A 22695-nucleotide genomic window follows, 5' to 3' on the forward strand; every position below is an offset into this window, starting at 1 on the left:
GCCAGGTTAATGTTTGGGGAAAGGGGGCGTGTCTGTGTGCGGAACACTCTAATTTTGTGGATTCTACCCTGGAGATTCCGGAACGTGACAAGGTTTCTGTTTTCCAGCAAGCCCCACCTGCTCTGGCACTATTGCTGATCCACCCCGTCTACTTTCTGGTGGATTAGTCTCAGCTGTCCATGACAGGTTGTTCTGAATACCTGTTAGCTCAGCTTTCTGCACGACAGTTTTTTTTTTGTTTGTTTTTTTAAATGCGTTGTGACTAACAATAGATTAGTATCTGTAGATGCGTTTCTATGTGTAATATATATAATTAAAGTATTGTTATTATTGTTGTTTAAACCTTGTTATACCTGTTATACAAATCCAATTATAACATTGAGGCACTGCCTTGGTATGAAGAATAGTGACGGCGTATTTGTCACCTTCCTTCATTTGAAATGAATAATACTAATAGGACCTCAGTCAATTTGAATTGTATATGAGCTTTAATCTAGATGCTTGCACCCATTACTGTATATTGTTATTATTATTTGTTTATTTAGCAGACGCCCTTATCCAAGGCGACTTACAGAGACTAGGGTGTGTGAACTATGCATCAGCTGAAGAGTCACTTACAACTACGTCTCACCCGAAAGACGGAGCACAAGGAGGTGAAGTGACTTGCTCAGGGTCACACAATGAGTCAGTGGCTGAGGTGGGATTTGAACCGGGGACCTCCTGGTTACAAGCCCTTTTCTTTAACCACTGGACCACACAGCCTCCTTATAGCTGGTATCTACCACAGTAGTCATGTAGAGCATACTGTACATTACATACACTAGAGAACATGCCAGCGCCTTTGCGTCGCCTACATCTTTTGCAGTCTGTCATTAACCTTAGTGGTGTGTGTTCAGAATGTCAACACACTTTCGGAATGCTCTTAATGAAAGATATTGGAACAGTTTTAGGAATGCTGAGGGATTACATGTTTTAGGTGAGTTTTAAGGGGTCAAAGGGCAGATTTGAAACCTTTACTTAACTTGGACATCCCATTCCGTTCTGTTTTGAAAAAGAGACATAGCCAAGATCACATTATTGCTGCGTGACATCATACACATCCACAGTTGATATCCTGTTGTCCATTACATGTACATATATACATAGCGCTCAGCCTAGCCAGGCTATTATAATCTCCCAACAGTATCGGAACCATGAATATTTCTCAATTATCTAGTTTCCAATATACTCTCCTTAAGTAACATCAAGGTACCAAGAAGGGTCCTTTTAAACCAACAAAGTTCTTGATCAAGGAGTGAAGTATCCTTTATAAAAGCTGACTATGGTGAAAGCACAGCAAAAGCATGGTAAAGAATAGTGAAGCATATTAGTAAGCATGGCAAACCAGGGTAAACTATGGCAACTGCACAGTATACCAAATTCTTAAACCTTGAGCAATGCTTTACTGTGATACTAGTCTTTAGGTGCTGCTACGTCTCAACACACCGGTAAAATAGTCTGGTAATTTACCCATAATGGCACGTAAGAACCATTTCAGGGGTGATTTTAATTTGTGTAAAAACAAAGGGTGGTATATAGATGTGGCATTCAGTAATCCCTGTTATATAGATCTGCTATTGTTACAGATCAGTAAATAGACCCTGTGAACTTTAAGATTACTGTCCCAGTACAGAATTACACCCAACTTATCTCTTTGCGATGTGTATGCCGGTAGACTGCCTCTGTATCGAGGTACTGTGTGAGATATAGAGCTGATTGTCACAATGGAATTCAGCACTGCCGTTGCTCTGCAACACGTTCCTCTATGACGTTGTCAAAGGAGCCATACATCATGGTATTCAGAGCACAATCGGTATGCAGAAAATGAATTGTAACAACAAAAAAGTAAAACTGCAAAAATGCATGAAGTTGAATGAAATACTGCTTTTTTGACTGGGGCTGTGTTGGTATTTAAATAAACAACTTGTTCCATACTGTCCTGGCCTTACAGCATCCCGTTTGAATCTAAAATAAACTCCTAGTGATTCGTTGCCATGTATTTGCCGTACAGGATTTGGTCTGAAATAATCCAGTTCCTGTAAAGTATAGATCTGGAATCAGACATCTGTTGTTTTTAAATTGCACAGGTTCTGATATTGTATATGTGAGAACGCAACTGAGTGACTTTTGAAAAAATGATCGTGTTGTCTGTGTCTGAGCTCAGCTTGAATAGCTCAAATGTCTAGACAGCGGGGGGGTTCCGAGGTTGGCCGGGGACTGAGGAGCCACAGCTGATTCCATGACTAACCCTGTGCACTGCTTGACAGTAAAGCACAGTGTGCCGCTACATGAAAGGAACAGATTTGATCTCGGATCCGATCTTAACTGGCAGTCTGCCCTCCTTTCAACTTGCAATCAAGCAGCCTTTTTTTTTTTTTTTTTTTTTTTAGAAGTGAATTTATGCACTGCTGTGGGAGTTTGCTCTTTGCAGTCGTCATACCATCCACGCAGCATCAGAATGACCTCTGGTAGCTCATTGAGAAGTCTTGGTCTTAGCCTGGGATTTAGAGAGCGTGTTTGAGGGAGTCAAGATGCAGGTACGCTCTAGCTTGGGAAGACTTTGCATGACACAAACAACAGGGTTGTCTGTCTAGGAGATCCTGACAGCTTTACAACACACACAGTGCCTGGAGGGGTGCACTGAAATTCTGCATATTAGGAATTGTTAGAGGTGGAGCCACGCAAAGGGGCAGGTACAGAGCCACTTGGAAAGAACAGCAGCAGTAATATTCTCTCACTAATAGATGCATGTTGATATGTTATGTTTTCTCTATCTTTAAGTGTACAGTATGAGCTCTTTGATTGGTCAAGAGTCCAAACAGAATGCAAGAACACAGGCTTACACCATGAGAGGCCAGGTTAAAACTTGGTGCTGAGACCACCGTCCCCTGACAGCCTGACAGTGACACTGATAGAATAGCACAGCGCTCTTTCACAGCCCACCTGGCTGATAGACTCTGAAGTGAGGTCCCAGCTTTAGCGTGGCAGTCTGCAGGTTGTTGTGACTGCGCCAGGGTTCGATGTGTTTGGGTGGATGTCTCTGGGCTGACTGGTGTGGGTTACAGCAAGCTTTCAGTTTGAGGTGACTGTAGGACAGCGAAGCCTCTCCTTCTGGAGGGAAGCCAGCTGAAGAGTAGCAGAAAGAAGAGCAGGGAGCTTTTAGAGCAGAGATATATTTAAGAAAAAACCTCCAGGGTCTCGTTGGTGACAAAGTTGCACTCTTGATTTGAAATCTTTTTCATCCTTCATGGCTTGAGAATCTGATTTCTTTTATAAACTACGTTTTAAAATATGTTTTTCCACCACTGATAAAATGAATGAAAAAAGTGTCCTCCATAAAACCTGATGTAGGGATTCATTCAAAAAAGAATAAAAAAGCTTGCTACCCCGTATGAAGGTACCAACCCCTCCCTGACAAGCTCAGAGATGGGAGATGGTATGTCTGGTGCTATTTTTCGCCACCACTGTCAATTTCTCAGAGAGGATGGGGAGAGATAGCAACACTCCTGAATAGGTAGTTACATAACCTAGTGAGCTCACAGAAGGGAATCGAGGAAAGTGCGTGCATCTTTGAGCCCACCTTCCTGCTAAGTGCAGAGCCCGAGGAACGCATCAGCAATGCTATTTTCTGCTTATTTTTTAATATTTTATTCATCCTGCACAAGAGGTTCAGATCAGTGTAGTTGTATAAATAAATGATCAGCATTACTGTATCGGAATGCCGCAGTGTCACTGTGTGTTGAGAACGCACTGGGATTCAGTGTGAAAACCCATTGCAACGTCATGATGCTCTAACAGGATGATAATTCAGATGATTCAGAGCAAAACACTGTGGAATCGCTGGTCAGTCAATCAATTAGTATGCAAGCAGTTTACAAATATAATCCATTTGGAAACTGTATCTGAACACCCCTAGCAGTCATTTCTAAAAGCATTTCTAAACGGGTAATACATACACAAATATTAAGAAAATGTTGCTGATATCCTGTTAACAAATGTCTCTCTCTCTCTCTGTCTGTCTCTCTCTGTCCCTCCTGTGCTGAGTAAATGCAATCCAGCAAGGAGCTGCAGGAATCCTAATTTAACACAGAGGTGCTTGAGCATGACTGGGAGATTTATAGATTGATACATAACAGCTGAGGCCTGTGAATTCATTCCTGGGGAAGCTTGGAAAATAAACATTTTGTTTCCTTACCAGAGGCACACCTACCTGAGACTATTATACAATCCACCCCTCCCTGTCAATGGCTTTCAAGAAACAAAGAGAAACACACAACCCAAAACCTGCGTGTATTGCTGGGGCACAAAGAGCACAGCGTGGGAGAGGGAGAGGAGACTGCGTTGTCTCTACGAGAGCCTTACACATAGCAATTTGTGGACATTGTGGACAAGAATTGGATAGCAGGAGTGTAGCATTGAGTTGTCAAATACAGAGAATTCAGTACTGTGGATCCGAGAGCCAGCCATTTCAATACAGTAATACAGCTTAGTATTAGGAATCTTTTTGAGTCTGAAGTCAAAAAACTAGTGCAGTTTATTTTTTTCTGTTGTATGGCCCCCGACTGACTTGAAAGAAGTCATATGATCCTGCCAGAATAACAGTGATCTCTTCATTTCCGAGATGTAGTTGAGTTTGTGGTTCCTGCCCACAGACGATGGGAAATGAACCTCTTGTGGCCAAGCCGGGGCTGGAATGCTTTGTTGAGAAGTTTTGCTAAAAATACATCCAGTTAGGAATATAAGAAAAGCCTCAACATGTCGTAGGAAGGCTGAGGTAAAGAGGCACAGAAGGGAGACGGTCTCTTCAAAAACAACAGGCTAAGGATGAACTTTTGCAATCCTAAGTAGAGAAGGAGAAGAGGGAAGGTGAAGAGGTGTTATCTATGTGCCACCATGAGGCAATGGAGGGTTTGTGATAAATGGCATTCAAAATCGCCAAACAAGTTCTGCAGGGCCAGGCACTGAGAGTCTGTGAGGGAGAGGAGTCCTCTGTCATTCTCTGATTATGTTCAGATCACTGCTTATTATTATTTATTTCTTAGCAGACACCCTTATCCAGGGTGACTTACAATTGTTACAAGATATCACATTATTTTTACATACAATTACCCATTTATACAGTTGAGTTTTTACTGGAGCAATCTAGGTAAAGTACCTTGCTCAAGCAGCAGTGTCCCCCACCTGGGATTGAACCAATGACCCTTCGGTCAAGAGTCCAGAGCCCTAACCACTACGCCACACTGCTTACTAGGATCTATTCAATAATGTCCTGTTTCAACCACGGGGGATGATTTTAAAGACGCCTAAAAGCTGAATTTCTGAAGTGGCAGCGAGGGGTGTCATTTCTGTAATTTCACTACAGAAATTCCGCTTCAGGTGTCTTTTCAGAAGCAGACCCTGTAAACAATTCACATAGACTGAGAGCACGAATAATATGATATGAAACTACAGGTACATAGTTAGTATAAAGGATCCCTTTTAGAAGTGCTAAGATAGATTCACTACCCTCCAGTAAGACTTTGTGTACACTGTCCCTATTTTACTTTCCAGAGGGTGATGTAAGGATGATATCTTCTCAGTTCTAAACTCCCTCAAATCTGCTCTGTGAGCCTGGCAGACTTCCGATGGTTTGTATGGTAGGGAGGTTGGAAGGGTGTTCGATCTGCAGCTTATGACAGGCTTGTGGTTGTGTATGCGTTGGTCGAAACGAAAACATGATTAAGTGCAGTGGTCCCACTGTAACTCATGTGTGTGTTTGTTTTGGTATCAGTGACAGATTAATAAAGTACAGAAATGCCTTTTGATGGACTGTATGTAAAATACTGCAATGGTCCAGTAAGACAAGTCTCTTGTCAACAAAGATAAACTCAACCGACAGCAATTCCCAAGAAAATTGGGCCTAGGAGTGCCCTGCACTTGTCTAACATATATTATTTAGGAAAAACAATCGAGCCACATCAATTTTAAGCAGTGTGTGCTGGCGACCTCCCTTTTTGATCTGTATCCCTCCCCTGAAATCACTGACAACATCCAGCACTGAGAGCCACGGCTTAATTCTAGTGCTCCAGTCCCTGCGCATGTTACAAGTAGCTGTCCCATTATAGTCTGTGAGGGAGAGAGATGGAGGGGAAGGAGGATGGAAGTACAGCACTTGACTGATTTGTGTCCTCCACCTTTAACCCCACCCCCTCATCCCTTTTTAAGTCCCAAGGGAGGCCGAGCTGCAAATCCTCACACACCGCAGTCTGCCTGCCTGCCTGCCTGCCTGCCTTCCTGTAGCTTACTGTAGCACTACTCCAGACAGGGGGCTCAAGCTGCAGGCCTGCAATGTGTGTCTCCCTTCTTCAATGGTCCCTACGGGGAAAATAAAAATCAGGAAAAAGACAGAGAAACCGAGAGACCCAGTAACCGATTCAGCTGAGCCCTGCAGTTCTGGAGAGAGAGCGAGAGAGAGAGAGAGAGTGAGAGAGAGTGAAGCGGGAGAGGGAGCGAGAGAGAGAGACAGGAGAGAAGAGAGAAAGGGAGACTGGCTGGAGCACACAAACTCAAAGGAGATAAAGAAAGAAAAGCAGTAACAATTCAGATAAACAGGTCCCATCCTCAGTTCCACCTAAACCTCCTCTCCTTCAATCTGTTTGTCTGTCTGTTTTTATTTAAAAGAAAAAGATGCTGAAGTTTCGTGCCGACCGGAGAGTGAGGTAGGTAGGTTTATAGGTAGGTCAGTCACTGCGTCTGCTGTTGCTGGGTGAAGGACAGCAATAGGGAGACGTTTATCATTAAGAGCTGGTTAGCAGCTGCAGTGTGAACTGAATAAAGGAGCTGCAGGTCAGTGATTACTGCAATGCAGTGCTGGTAGGAGCTAGCAGCTTGTGTGTTTGGTGGAGGTGTGTGTACAGTATGTGTGTGCTTGGAGAGTCCACGCTAATGGAATTGTTAATCTATCCTGAGAGTATGAATGTGTTTGTGTCTGTAGCAAAGCAGCAGGCTGCCATGTGGTGCAATTATGTTATACAGTAGGTTGTGGGTGTACGTGTGTTTGTAAGCAAGCTGCAGGCACATGCTGTGTGTGTGCAGGGCAGCAAGCATGCTGGCACAATTTTCATTTGGAAACGAGTTAGATGGCACGTTTTTGTCGGTGTGTAATCGCATAGTGGTTTTCTGCATGCGTGTGTGTGTGTGTGTTTGTGAGAGTGAGCAGACGAGCGCGTATCTGTTTGCGAGTGAGTGAGATCGACATATGATCGCCACCCTTTTCTTTTTACAGTATGCATGTTAATAAGTGGGTCAATAAATAACCCTGACTAGTTTAATACAATTAGAGCAGCAGTGTTTTTTAAATTTCAGCGAAACACCATCTGATAGTTACGGAAATCTCTTTAGTGTCCTACCTACATGTACAATTGCAGATGGGGCCTTTTTTTTTGAAGAACGTTTACATCATTTCACTCCTCTTCTGTTCTGTTCAATAGACCCCAAAATTGCTCCTCATAGCACAGGGTGTTGTCAATTTCTGGAGGTAGGTGTTGGGGACATGGCTGTCCTGGGGCGTCTAGGGTATTGTACCTGATTCAGCAGGTATTTTGAAAACCCCACCCTCTCACCTGCCTACCACTCGTAAATCTGTCCTATTATGCAAATGTTTATCACCTTCTCATGCGAGCGAGTTATTATTATTATTATTATTATTATTATTATTTATTTCTTAGCAGACGCCCTTATCCAGGGCGACTTACAATCGTAAGCAAATACATTTCAAGTGTTACAATACAAGTAATACAATAAGAGCAAGAAATACAATAACTTTTGTTCAAGCAAAGTACAAGTGTGACAAACCACAATTCAATAATACAGCAGATAATAGTGATAGTGACATCAGGATATGATTAAATACAAAGTACTACAGGTTAAACGCTTGGCAGATTACAGTATTCTGAAGTACAGGATTAAATGCAGTAAAATAGATTTAAGAGCAAAATAAAGCACATTTACATGAAGGGTGATAGTGTCCCAGGATACAAACAGAGGAGTTCTACAGGTGCTGTTTGAAGAGGTGAGTCTTAAGGAGGCGCCGGAATGTGGTCAGGGACTGGGCAGTCCTGACATCTGTAGTTTGCTTCTAAAAGCCATCGCCCGGGGCCAGTGGTAACACTGAGCTCCAGATCTGGCAGACTTTGACAGAGGGCTGATAGTAAGCGCTTCATTGGCCTGCACTGTAGAAAGCATGGGGGATTCTGGGAGGCAGGCTGTATGCAACATGTGCACACGTTTTGGTGTTGTTTTGTTTGCTCTTGACGTAAGTAATTCAATTTTCTTTCATGGATCCCCCCTCCCCCCCCCTTGTGCAATTCACGATCGCAGATATTGACTTACTGCAAAACAAGCAGTGTGAATGTCTGTCAATGGCCTGTTTGGAGCAGCTTGAGGGAGCAGGTGGTGAATTACAATATCATGTACTGATTGCTGTATTTCCTTGCAGCCACAATGACCGAAGTGGCACGTTTAGGCACCCAGTGAGCCACCTCAACGCAGAGGAGACACACAAACTGCAGCAGCAACTACCGTGAGTTTACAAGACAAAAAAAAAAAAACAGCAACTAAAATCACACACTGGTCCTGATAATTAATTAATTAATTACATTGAAGCAGTTTAGCTCCAAAGTATTCTCCAGGAGAATTCATTCAAAGAAGCCTGTTAACCGGTTTCTTAATACAATACAAATGTATTTTTATATAGTGCCCTTCACGCCATGGCATCCCAGAGTGCTGCACAAAGTTAAAAACAAAACAAGAGAGCTCACATGTACAATACACTACAGCTACAACCCATTATATAAAAACACATTAAAAAAAGGATGTTTTCAATTCAGACTTAAAAGAATCCAATGTTTCAACTTGCCTAGTGTCAACCGGAATAGAGCTTCACAAACGAGGAGCACAAGAGCAAAAAGCTCTGGCTCCAACTAAGAGTTCTGCATTGTCTGATCTTTAAAGAACAAATAGGAATATGCAGAGTTAGTAGTTTATTAAATATAATAACTGGTTAATAATCCTAAAGAATGAAAGGCTTATTTAAATACCCTGGTAGCTCCTTATGTTGAGCTGTGCCGGACAGTGATTGACACTGAATCCTTTTTACAGATTCAACACTTTATTTAATGTTTATGCCTTACTTATTAATAATAATAATAATATCTTTATTTTTATATAGCGCCTTTCATAGTGGACCACCGTCACAAAGCACTTTACAGAGGTAGGCTGTGAACTGTGCATTATATGCAGAGTCACTTACAATAGGACATTGTAAAAGCTTGGCATTACGACGACAGCAGAATATAATTGCATTAGAAATGTTTGCATGTCCTAAAAATACCTGAATAGGCTCCTTTACGAGTGTTTGATGCCTGACACTAATCCTGTTAAGAATGGATCCCCTTGCAATCTCTTGTGTGACAGATCCAATGAACTTTATACATAATTATAGGAAGGTATGAAAGCCAGATTATTATAAGACATGCCTAATGAATAAAGCTGAGAAGACACTCTGCCAAATCCATGTGCATCCTGTTACTTAGTTATCCGAGCACACTGAAATGTACCCACCCTAACCCTAACCAGCAACCCCCCACCTCCACCCCCGCTAGGGGGTTCGTGTTGTTGCTCGTCAGCTCAAGTAATTTACATTCCTGGGCTCCACACCACAGGACGGTTTGGATGAGAGCGGATGTTTCAGTTGAACGTTTTGCCCGAGGGTGTTAATTGAAATAGTCCTCGTAAACTTGTTTTAAAAAGAAACAGACTCCAACCATTTAAAAATAAAGACAGCAATAAAATAAAACAACACTCCGATCTTTCTTATTCAGAATCATCGGTTTCTTTCTGTTGACATGATTTGGTATTTTTTACTGGGCAAGTAACTAGAAGCAAACTAGAATTTTTAGGTCTTTGGCTGTGCTTTTGAGGATTGCATATTCATTAAAGAGAGTGAAAAACGAACATTCTCTTAAAAAGCATGGTTACCGTCCTATAACCTATATCAAAAATGTCTTTATAAATATTCAAAATGGTGAATTAGTGAAAAGTCCATAAACAGTAAAGTATAGTACATGTACTGTCAACATGTCCTAATTGTGAATGAACCGAATATATTTGAGCCTATAGGCAGCTCTGGTGTGTATAGAAGTGCTGGTGTGAAGTCACCTGTCCTACATGTGTGTCTCGCAGCTCAAACCCGGACATGAGCGGTAAGCGGCCAGTGAGCATCACCAGTGACAGCGCATCCAATCACGGCATGGTATCGGACCTGGAGCCCAATGGCAGGGTGAGCAATCTCATCGTCTTTCTTACCTATTTGTTACACTACCTGGTCTCTAGTTTCCCCTACCTCCATAGTAAATGTATTACATTATCAGTGGAAAATAGCGGCCTTTGTCTTTTTTTTTGTTTTTGTTTTGTTTTATTAAGCTACTGCCTTCTGAATTAGTAAGAATGCATTACACTTCTGTGCACCTGGATTATGGTGGTTTTAAGTCTTTTGGGAATGTCTGTGTGAGTTTTAGGTGGGGAAAAATAGAAAGTATTGAAAACTGTAAAGGAAGTTAGTTCTCTCCCCCCCCCAGACCCCGCGCTCCTCGAAGAAAGCCGTCACTTTTGGGAAGCGTTCCAACTCCATGCGTAGGAACCCCAAGGCAGAGGTCATGAAGCAGGGCTGGCTATACAAACAGGTACCTCAATAATCCTTTACTTCTGGTAACACTTTACATTAAGTGTCTCTAATTGCTGTGTGTTTACATAGTACTTACTTAGTAAATGCACATGTACTTACACATAATTACAGTGGTATTATGCATAGTTACAATGTACTTAATCTGTACATTTTTTTGCATGATGTAAATCTAAACCTAACCGTACCCCCTCCAACCCTAACCATTAACTATTTTCTTATACAATTGAGTACTTGTATATGTCGTGCAAAAAGATTTATACATTAAGTACATTGTAACTATGCATAACAACATTGTAATAATGTGTAAGTACACATGTATTTACCAAGTAACTATTCTGTAAATACACTGTAATTAGAGACACTATAAAGTGCTACCGGCTTTATTGGATGCGTTGTGTTTTTTCTGAGAGTTGTGTTTTCCTAATGCCGATTTGGATTAGCTGTACTGCATACCCATGATTTACGAAGTCTCCATCCCTGTCCCTTGTAGGCCAGCAATGGGGTGAAGCAGTGGAATAAGCGCTGGTTTGTCTTGACGGACCGCTGTCTCTTTTACTACAAAGGTACGCAATGTCATCCAGTAATTCGTTTTGAAATACGGGTGCTTATAGCTGATTAGGATTGGGCATATACAGGACAGAGGGTTTGTAGTAGCAGGGTTATAGGTATGTAAGAGAGAAAACGTTAAGCCGTTGCCAGTTTTACAATGAGTTTAGTCACAGGCGTGCTTTATTCAGCATGGAATTACGACAGCAGGTGTGTCTAGTTTGTCCCACAGTGAAGCCCGGAATCTATGATCTAGGCATTAATGAAATGGCAGGCACTGGGGGTAGAGAATACTGTAGTTCAGTAAAGAAGGAAGCCGGCTGACTGCCTGGCTGCAGTGTGCTTGCCTGAAACTGCGGCAGGTTTGTGGTTGATTCCTCCTGCAGCCCACACACATGCCTGCCAGGCCAGGGGTGCTGATAACAGCTGTTTAACGAGGTGCTAATCAGTTGTGGCTTTGTGTTGCTGTTTTTTTGTTTTGGTAACTTTTTTTTTTTTTTTTTGGGTGGTGTTCCTGCGGGCAGCTGCGTCTTCCCTAACTCGCAGAGGTTTTCAAAAACACCCTTCAATTATGTTTTGTTTTATAATGCATTTTTCAAGATACAGATGTAGATAAAGATGTCTCTTTCTGAAAGGATGATGACAGGCTTTGGCACGTGAAAACAGTACTAGAACCTTTGATACAAATGAGAACACTAAAAAAGAGATATGAAATAATTGGAACAGAGTTTTAAGTAACAGGAGAAAGCTTATTTTTCAGTCAAGACATGTTTACCCAGCAGGCTAGCTCAGTACAACGGTGCACAGCATACAACAAAAGAAAAATGTCCCTTAAGCCCCTTTCACACTGGCGATCCTACCCGGGTCTCAACCCAGGTTCTGGCTACCCGGCTCACAATCCTGCATAGTGTGAAACCACGTACCCGGGTCGACCCTAGTTCGACCCAGGTTGTCAAGCGACCCATCTCAGGATGTGGGTCGACAAGCTTTAACTTGGGTCAACCGATACAAAATGCATGATGGGTGCTTGTAATCAAAAGTAACAAACAGCCACGCCTGCATGAACTTTTCACTTCCGCAAGGAACTTGATTGCCACTTCTGTTTATTCACGGTTTGTTGATTGAGACACACCCTGATCCAGATTACTGCAGGGATGGCGTGGCGTGATTTAAAGAAACATTTGGGCCGACAATTCAATCTTGAGAAGCTTGTATGGAAGCGTCCATAAACAGCAATTAGCGAGAGGTTGGCTGAAGGATTTCACAGGACGCCAGTCCAGTGCAGAGACAGATTAAAAACAGATGAAAGTGTGGTCAAGTGAATGTTGCTGCTTCTGGGGCATTGCGCACTTGCTTTTGTCACTCAGGTCGACCCTGCTTCAGTCTGAAAATGCTTAACTGACCCACATGACACCAGGTCGCGACCCGGGTAGAGCATGCCAGTGTGAAATGGGCTTTTACAAGCATCAGCATAAACATAGTTTCTGTGGCTGTCCCTCACTTACCGCCCGCTCATTGTCTTCATACGCACAATGTAATGGTCTATTAAAACTATGTTTATGATAAATAACCATTGACTACAGAACCTGTTGACACTGACTCGCTGACCTGCCAATTATAAAAGCTTTTTACAGATTTTACACCCATTTTTGTTACCTGAAAACAAAACTGGCCAAGTTACGAAACATTGAGAAACAGCCTGGAGGTTCTTAGCTACTCTGAGTCATTTCTTCACTGTTACTTCACTTCAGTGTTTACTTTTTAAATGGTTCTCTGTAAAGATTTGAAATAGAGGCCACTTTGCTTAAAGAAAAGCAGTGTACGCGTGCATGAAGTGCATATTTGTATATGATTTTTAACAGGATTCAAAAAAAAAAAAAAAAAAATTAGTTGAGCACGCTGGTTCATAAGTATTTGACAGGACAGTAAAATTTGGCGGTAGCATTAGGTCACCATGGGAAGCACATGGAACAGAACATCACATGACCAGGGCATGCCTGTAAGATGTCATTTAAGTTACTGGCAAATTATATTTGCTGAAATATTTGCTCTCCTGGCTTTCCTCACTCTACCAAATGTTGTTTTCCAATGCAGTATTCTCATGCAGTTTATCATGTGTGTCTTTGTTTGTGATTGCGTGTTAGTCTGTAAGAGGAAAGGTGGAAACAAACAGATTTAACTGTAAATCAAAACCTAGATCTCCCATTGCTGGGACTGTACTTGTGATCCAGTTTCACATGCCGTATAGGTGTAAACTGACAGTAGCCTGAGGAATGCGTGTGTGTGTGTGTGTGCGCGCGTGTGTCTACTTGTCTCTTTCAGTGAGGACCGTTTAGTCCAGGCCCAGGCATAACATTTGAACAAAAACAGCAGGTGACATTTTTTTAGGGTTAGTCATAGTTTTATGGAAAGGTATTTTGTATCTATATTTATTTGTTGACCTTTTGGGGGTTATTTTTTTTTGTTGGGCAAGGGAAAAATTGAGAATAACAAGGCGTAAGCCTCTATTAATGCTCCATAAATTACTTTAAAAAGTAATTGTTGTTATTTTATTGAATGTGATTAAGTGCCTGAGCTGTACTGTATGGCTTTGTTGATTTGACAAGCATAGTAATGTCCCCAGGTACCTGTATGCCTCAGGTGGCTTTTGACAACAAGGTAGTGCATGTCCATTTGTTTTTCTGCTGTCAGTCTAAATCTTTAGAAGTACAGACAAATGATGGCAGTGTAATCGCAGGACCTCTTTCCCCTTTTATTTTGTGTTGTAATTAGTCATGTTAAAAAGGGGTCAAGGAAGATTTGCCACTTCTGAGATAATAAAAATAATATATATTTTTGTATATTTAACACCTTGGGGTAGTGTCCGGGTCGCAGTGAGGTTGGGAGGTTTGTGAATCCTCCATATTAAAATCAACTCCAATGGTGTGTCTGTGTATTTGGGTGTGTGTGTGTGTACATCTGTGACAGAGCTGGCTGTTTTCAGATGAGCTGTGCACTCGGCTGGTCGCACAGGTATTGCTGGCAAGAGGCCAGGCCTGGATTCCAAAAACACTGAGTCACAAGGGCTGATCACAATCTCGCTGCACAGCAGAAAACACATCAGCAGAGCATGTAGTGAGCTCATTCTCAACACACTGCCTGCAGTAGAGGGAGAGAGAGAAGGAGAGGGAGAGCAGCTCAGCAACACTGCGCAGTCTCTTTCTTATGTGTTCACCTTTGAGCTGATACACATTCGCACACAGTTCAATACCTTCAATCTGCTACAAGGTTTGCTGTACACTGGCACCCTGATATTCAGTTTTGAGAATATGCAGTAACATTTTTACGAGAGAGGTTTCTACGGCAAGCATAGGTAGCTGCGTGGAAGTTTTTCACACAGAGGACTGCATTGCCAGCTTCTGCTGTCACTGTTGGAGTTAATCTAAATCTACATTTTTATTTTTTGGTGGCTGTTTTTGTTTTTGCCATCCAGACGAGAAGGAGGAAGCCGTTTTGGGAAGCATCCCTCTGCTCAGCTTTTGGATATCTTTGCTCCAGCCGTCGGACAACATCAACCGGAAACACGCCTTTAAGGTCAGTCAGTCAAGCTGGGGTCCTTGGGTGTGGGGTGATGGTTGTATAATGGGGAGCAATTACTGCTTCTTTCTGCCCTGATACTACAACGCCTGCAATGCTGTAAGCACTGTGCATTCAGATCTCCCCGGAGGGATACTGGAAACAAGGGTATCCCAAACCCTATTCTCCTCCCTTTCGTATGGTTTCTGTAAACCTCACCTTTGCTCTTGTGTCCAGGAGCACTGGCCCCTGGTGGCAGTTTTGGATTAGAGATGTGGTTAGAAGTTCTAGTAAGGTCAGTGGTAGAGTTTGTCAGCAGCGGTTTCCAGCAGATGTCAGTTCAACTTGATCTAGCAGAAAGAAAGCAAGCAGAGCCACTATTTCAAGTGCACTAAAATAAACCATCACTCCACTGAGAGATCTTACACCTCAGTATTAGCCCAGTCCTTTCCAAATTATCTTATATGGCAATGCAGTGGCACTACGATGGTTCTGTACTGAGGGAAAATGGCAGCACAAAGGCATCTACACCATTACCACAGCGGTGATGTTTTCAGTCGTATGACAGTGGATGGAACCAGTTCATCCAGGTAAAGCAATGCAGTGCTGTATCAGGACCTCCGAACACTGTTTGTTCCAGACCCACAGTGGCTGTGAACTGCTAACGGCTCTGCTCGGATTTGGTTTAGATAATGGTATAATATAGTATAAACTCTTAGAGCACTAAAACAAAAAAAAAAACATTGAGGGAGAGGGTTCAGTACTTCTAAATATTTTTTTTTTATTTTTTATTTTTATTCTCTGAGCTCCCGCTGATGTTAAACAGAAAGAACAGCTTGTAAATTATTAAGCAGACACTGCCGTCTTAATGGGTACCACTCTGTTACTATTTTTTGGAAGGAGTATAATTCATGCATCGCAGCTCATACATGAATAATGAGTTGTTTTCCTCCTGGATAGCGGTACTGTTGCAGTCACAGCTCTGCACTGTGCACGGTGTGACTGCTCTATCCCTTCCAGATCCTGTTAACTCCTTCAATCCCACTCCCTCTGCAGCCCGCAGGAAGAGCCGTGCCATGGGGGCTTATTTGTAGATCGTTGAATAACCTTGGCTGTTTGTCTACCGGCATGGTGCAGCATTTTTGTTTTTATAACACAAATGTTCTGGAGACATCACAGCATCTTTCTACTGTTAGGATTCAACAATAATAGTGACAGTGATTTAATCATTTTCAGAAATACAATTTCTCATTCTCACTCTAAAGTCATATTAAAGTCATTTTAGATATACGGTATTTATAGAAGACTTTTTTTTTTTTTTTGGCTAATGCTGGGCAGCCCTGTTGTGTTCATGTCTGTTAAAAGGTTCCACATGACTAGCTGAAGTCGCTGGGGGGGGGGAAGTCAGTTAACTTTTTGCCTCAAGGGTGTCTTGTTGCTGGCACGCATTACCTGACAACATGTACCACAAACACAGCTGTCCACCAGCCAGAGTCAGCACACTGTCATATTGATTACAAAAACTAAGATGTACTTGTACATTAACTCTATTTACAACTATTTACATTACACCCATCTTCATTGTTGTTTAACTAACAGAAATCCAAACTAAGAACCATATTTTCAAAGTGTTTCCTCCGTTCTTTAATTAACTTAGTTACAAAATGAGATACAAAACCCATTGGGAGTTTCAAGATTAATTGAACTCTGGAGTATATGCTTTGAAAATATGGCCCTAACTTGTAAAGAAAAAAACAAAAACAAATTGAAAACTTGACATAGGTCTACATAGATATTTACCTAAACTTGTCAATAGCAAGAGTTACACAAAATAAAGTGGTCAAACCATGAAAAAACAAGTATTCATTTGAGCTTTTTAAGTAGTATTATGTGGTTTCCATTCCATTTTGTAATTGGATTTTTATTGTTTAAGAAGAACGAAATGCACTGATGGCATAATGGCAGTGCTGAGTAAATAGCTTTAGGAATGTAGCCCACATTCATTTGACATGTTGAATTGGACCCTCTCTGTGTGTCTTTCTCTGTCTCTCTGTTTCCTGGGTTAGAGTACAATAGATGGTTTGAAAACAATAGCTGGTTTTATTTTAAAAAGCAGCTCCACCCCTATAAAAAAGACTGCGGTGTACCATGGTGAAACTCCGGCAAAGTGGAGTGCAGTATAGTGATAGCATGGGCATGTGAAAGAACAGAGAAGTACACAAACCATAGGTCATTATACAAGGGCACAACATGAGCATATAAATGAGAAAAGCACATTGGCTGAAGAAATAATGAACTAATTTATCAGTCCCAGTTTCATATGGATGGTCCTTTGGATGAAACAATACTGATAAGAATATAAACCAGTTGTTAACTGAACAGCTTATAAATTTAAGGCATGACCCGAATGATGGTCATTTTTGGAAAACAAATCAAGTGTGAGAATGTGAGACAAGTGCAAAAGAAGACCCATGCTTGAATAGGCTTGCAACAGCTACAGAAGGAGGCAGGCAGGATTAAAATGAGAGCAGGATATTATTACATCACAGGCCTTAAGACAAAATGACACTAGCTCATGAGCAGATTCAAATCTACACAAATACACAGTGCCAGGTGATCTAACTGCATACTAACTGCACTGCATACCTCATCCGTTTGTTTATGATCACTGGCTTGCACGTGACCTCTGGAGAAAGACACGACAGCCACAAGAATAAGTAAATGAACCAATAATGAGTCATTAAATTGGCGTGGATATTGGAGTTGCAACACTTCCCAGAACAGTGTTCTTTGAGCAGCCTGTGTCATATAATTGCATTTCCAAATATTTAGTTGTTTTTGACAATTTTATAAAGATTTATACAACAACAACAAAAAAAAACGTGCTAATACATGACACTTAAATTCCTCCCTCGTTTGAATGTCCCGATCTGAAAAGTGTGTTTTGCTGATTGACTAAAGTGTTTAAATACAAAACATGCTTTTTAATAGCGTGCTTCTCTTTTCAAAGTAGTTCTTGTTTTATCCAATCAACTGGGCACTCTCAAAAAGGATAAACTGAATTGACTTTGAGAAGATTCAGCTGGGTTTTGACTAGTTCTAACCACTTCTGCTGTTTTGGAATTTTGAATTGAAGGTTCATTTGTCACGCCTACTGGACCAGTAAACCCGTGACCAGTTGCAGTTTACTGTGCGTGTCACTCCACACCTCTTCACGAATACCTCCTGACCACTCTCCCCATACTGTAGCTGTACAGTACACGTGACATTTCAATTGCATACTGTATCGCCTCAAAGCAAACCGGCATATCATGTGAAAATTTTCACTGTAGTTACACCACAGCACCTCAGCTGTTAATTACCATTATTACGCAAATATGATTTGATTATTCCGGGACAATGGAATTAAAATGTCAAGAGCCCAGCAGTTTGAAACACTCTTGTAAGCTTAATAGATCCACCTGAGATCCAGATAACTGTCAAGTTCACCTGTTCCCAGGACTCGGGAATGGATCAAAATTGCTGTGCAATCTTCAGTTTTAAATCACACGTGTGACTGAAGATTTTTCTATAGATGGATATATGTTAGTATTATCCGTATCAAAACTGAACCAGAGCACTCTGTTTAGTGATCGCTGGTTAGCAGTCGTAGTAAGAATAGTAATTTTTAGAAATGAATACTGCAAATCCACTAAGGTGCAAAATCTCGCTTTTGGCAATGGAACTTGCCTGTATCGGTCCATCCTATCTCAAATACATTGCTAAAGAGATTTGCCCATTCTTACATGATTAGTCTTCTATCTTTATAACCTTAAACAGTAGGTTGCAAATTGTTTTATAAGTTACATAAAATGTATGATTGTTAGAGTATGCACTGTGTCTCCTGCCTGTGCTTTGTTGAATATAAAATCTTCACAAATTACACCTTATCTCCCTGCTGAGTTAATGTACTTCGGTGAAGTTTTCAGTTGTTATTTATTACACCTGTCAGTCCTTCTTGGCCTCTACTAAAATAAAAATAAAATAAACAAGCTAACTGTGCCACCCTGTGGTTCGAATTTGAGATTACACTCAAAACATTTGAGCATATTGGTTTTATATGTTTCTGCAGTGAGATAATGCTTGGAAAATCAGGAAACACAATAGCATTTGGGACGAAAAAAAAATTAAAATCTTGTATTAAAAATGTAAAGTGTAACCATGAGGAAAGTGTTGGAAAAATGCTAAATGACTGTGCTGAATTGAGTACTAGTAGTTCCAGGAAAGGAACTGCAATATATCAGCTGCGATGCTGTCAGGAAAATGACCTGAACTTGAACCAAAAAGAAAATGTGCAATGTGAAAATTCCTGGTGAAAGATTACCCAGGTGTCTGAGCCCTCGGCCACACTTCTCCTGCTAGCTGGGTGCTCTTCGTGTGCTCTTTGACTTTCATTGCTCTCTCTTCTTTTCTGTCCACACCTGTTGTGCGAGGACCCCATGGGCAGTCCTCCAGTGTGCCTGTCTGAATTTCAAGATGAGCTCCCCTTACTGTAGGTAATGTATCTTTTTCTTGTCTTTTTGTTATTTTTTCTATTTCAACTGCATGTCAGTGTTATCAAGCAGCAGCTTTTCTCCAGTGAAGGGATTCACAAATATCTGTCATTTTCAAACATTCACAGTTTTTACTTGTTTGTTTGTTTAATTATTATTCCGTATTGGAATGATGCACGCCTAGTAAATCTTCCTCAAATCTATTTACCAGTAATTCAAATGTTAAGCTTATTTGAAACGTGTTGCCCTTGACTGGTAATCACCATTAGCATAGGGGTTTAATTCAATTAACTTTTTAGTTGGAGAATATAAATGTATGCCAATAATTATGGTTATATATGAAACAATATTAATTTGAACATCAAGGTACATACTGCCCCATGTTCAGCTATTGATTCAATTTTTATCTTCCCTGAATGCTTGTTTTTTCTCTTGCTAAACAGTTATTGAATTAGATCCTATAGCAGTACCAGAGAACTGGGTCCACTAAATAAGGCAGCCATGATGTTGAGGGGGTTTTGAACTCCAAATAAACTGGGGAAGAAAATGAAAATGCAACTGGGGGAAAATGATCTTGCTTACAGGTTCAAAAAATTCCATTTGCACAGTCTAAATCATTTAGATATAGGAAATATGTTCACTACCACGTTGATTTCAATTCAACCCATAATGGACCAGACAATGGTATTGGATAATCGGTCTATTGCATGCATGAAAACTGTCTGTGCTACTTATACACATGCTTATGAGTGTTAAGAAGCACACTGCACTCGTAGGTTGATTGTCTTTGCCTGACTACACTGACTCTCTAATGCTTGTTCCTTATTTCTGTTGCAGGCCTCGTGGTGCCGGGAGGCGGAGGGATACGCCCACAGTAACGGGAGCTCCTCGCTTTGTCCGCAGGCTGAGCACGCCGGGGTCAGGACCTACTTCTTCAGTGCGGAGAGCCAGGAGGAGCAGGAGACCTGGATCCGAGCGATGAGTGAAGCTGCCCGGGTCCACATCCAGCCGATACAGAGGTACAAACAGCAGCACTCAGAACTAACCCATGAGCTGTTACAGCACTGCCACCTGCTGGGCATTTAATGCATAAAAGATCACTAAAGTTAATTGCAAACAATCAATCAATCTTTTTTTTTTTTTTTAAATACTGTACTTTTAGTGAAAATCAGATTTGAATTAACAATTGATACTGAGTTAAATTATATATTTTCTGTAAAAAGGCTGGCCAAATACACCAACAGGTACACAGTTATCCTAAATGTGCACACACATTTACACTCGTCTACAGAGGTACACTCTTTGTACACTCACTTCCACAAGAATACAACCATCCCCAGTACTCATAATATTTGTTCTTTTGTTTCTCTCCATACTGACCTAATTCATTGAGGAATAATGCACTGTAATGGTGTGTAATCAGCTCTGACAGAGTGATGAGATTTCGTTGGCCCTGCACTGGCCTTGCTAGGCAATGTGACAGTGGTTTGATCCTCTTTGGTTAATGCTATAATTTATCTGTAGCAGAGGATCTGTAACATCTCTTTGGCAAGTGCACCCTGGCAAACAGCACATAGCAATGGTGCATAAATTACTTTAAAAATCAACATTCAACATTAAAACAAGCTGCTAATTGCTTTCCTTGTGAAGCTGATCTTCCTTCTTAACCCCAGATAGACTACAGAGGCACAGCTAGGTATTGTCTTTCTTCCCTGAATTGAAGAAATGTGTTGTGGCTATCAGTGAAGTTCCTGTTGGCTTATGTGCAAATATAAATTCAGTAGGAAAGTCTATGTAACAGGATTTCCCGGCATGGGTAAATCCACTTGACCAGAATCAAGCTGTTTTTGTTAAGATGTGTCGGGCGCCATCAATCTGAGCAACCAGGCTCTTGCGAGATCTGCTGTAGCAGATTGCAGGAAGCTGAATTGTTTCTTTCTCTTTAAACAGAAAGAGCTGAATGTTGAAATGTAACAATTTGTTTTCTTCTCCCACCTTCAGAAACAACTCGGAGAACATCCCCCCAGCGGTTGCCAATATGGTGATTGTGGCAAAGGGGGCAGAGCCTCGGCAGCGAGGGGAGGGAGACGGTCGGGGAGCGGAGATTCGAGAGTCCAGCAAGCAAGAGCTCAACGGGATGATCCCTGCAGAGGCCATGACACCCCCCACACCCAGGTCCCCCATGACCCCTGAACTTGATGGCAGAGGGAAGGAGAGGGGAGAAAGGAGGCAGCGCCAGCCCAACGGGTGGGGGGGATATGGCCGACATACCTCAGCCTTCCGGCCCCAGGCACCCCGGGACCCACGGGACTCCCGTGAGGCTGTTGTGCTGCGGAGAGGGTTTGTTCCACGCACACAGCCAGAAAGACAGGCACAAAGGAAGAGCTCCATGACTCAGCTGCAGCAGTGGGTGAACCAGCGAAGGACTGCTCCGCCTCCAGAGGACCTGCGTAGGTAAGAGGGTGAACCAGGAGTCTTTCACAAGCATTAATAATTCACCCACCAGGGCCCCAGTTAAAGGGCATTAATTATAATAACACAAAATGAAACTTTGGGATACTATCTTTTGAGAAATGAAACTCTCTTTTTCTCTCTCTTGCTCTCTCTCTCTCTCTCTCTCTCTCTCTCTCTCTCTCTCTCTCTCTCTCTCTGCCTCTGTCCTGCAGTCCAACCCGTTACTACTCTGTGAGTCCTGGTACCCCGACAGAGTATTATGGGGTGTATGGCCCCCAGTTTGTGAACGAGTATGGGATGTACCCACCAGGGGTGCGCCCAGACAGTATCTGCTCAGAGTCTGGCTTCGAGGGGGTCCCTCCCCGCTGGGCCATGGAGGATAGGCGTCGATCTCTGCGGGACGGAGCCATGTACCCCCAGGAGCGTACACGGGATGTGGGGGTCAGGGGAGGATACGTCTGGGCAGCCCCTAACCCGGCCGCTATGTCTCCTGCCCAGCACACTGCCTACTATGCCCAGTTGCAGTCTGCACAGAGCTCCCTGCATCGCCTCTCCCTGCAGCCTCGCTCACGCTCTGTGCCCCGCTCACCCTCCTCCTCTCAGGGTCCTTACCCCCCTGGCTCACGAGCCTTCTCCCCCGTGCGTTCCCCCAGCGCCCGCTTCGAGAGGGGCCCTGCTGGCCACCACAGAGACGGCCACATATACGCAGACCCAGCTGCTCACACCATGAGGCGATCCATCAGCTCACCAAAGGTAATTATACGCTGTGTTTGAAGCAGTGGCTCTCAATGTTACCTACCGTTAAGATTATTAAGCGATTGCAAAATTGGATAGTAATTGCAAGTG

The 22695-nt window shown here is 42.2% G+C and overlaps 1 protein-coding gene across 7 annotated transcripts in view; it reads left to right on the top strand.

The window, feature by feature from the left end:
* LOC117428459 (pleckstrin homology domain-containing family A member 6-like) overlaps nucleotides 1-22695 on the top strand; it is a 64602-nt gene that overhangs the window by 28417 nt on the left and 13490 nt on the right. For 3 of the 7 annotated variants that reach the window (XM_059004458.1, XM_059004460.1, XM_059004459.1), the window contains exons 2-9: nucleotides 8516-8599; nucleotides 10261-10357; nucleotides 10656-10760; nucleotides 11253-11325; nucleotides 14781-14881; nucleotides 20233-20414; nucleotides 21397-21849; nucleotides 22062-22602. In XM_059004458.1, the coding sequence (XP_058860441.1) occupies nucleotides 10274-10357; nucleotides 10656-10760; nucleotides 11253-11325; nucleotides 14781-14881; nucleotides 20233-20414; nucleotides 21397-21849; nucleotides 22062-22602 (1539 nt within the window). In that variant the 5' untranslated portion in view covers nucleotides 8516-8599; nucleotides 10261-10273. The other 4 variants (XM_059004457.1, XM_059004462.1, XM_059004461.1 and 1 more) reach the window with 4 other exon arrangements.

The sequence above is a fragment of the Acipenser ruthenus genome, chromosome 29 (assembly GCF_902713425.1).
Source record: "Acipenser ruthenus chromosome 29, fAciRut3.2 maternal haplotype, whole genome shotgun sequence".
Lineage (NCBI taxonomy): Eukaryota > Metazoa > Chordata > Actinopteri > Acipenseriformes > Acipenseridae > Acipenser > Acipenser ruthenus.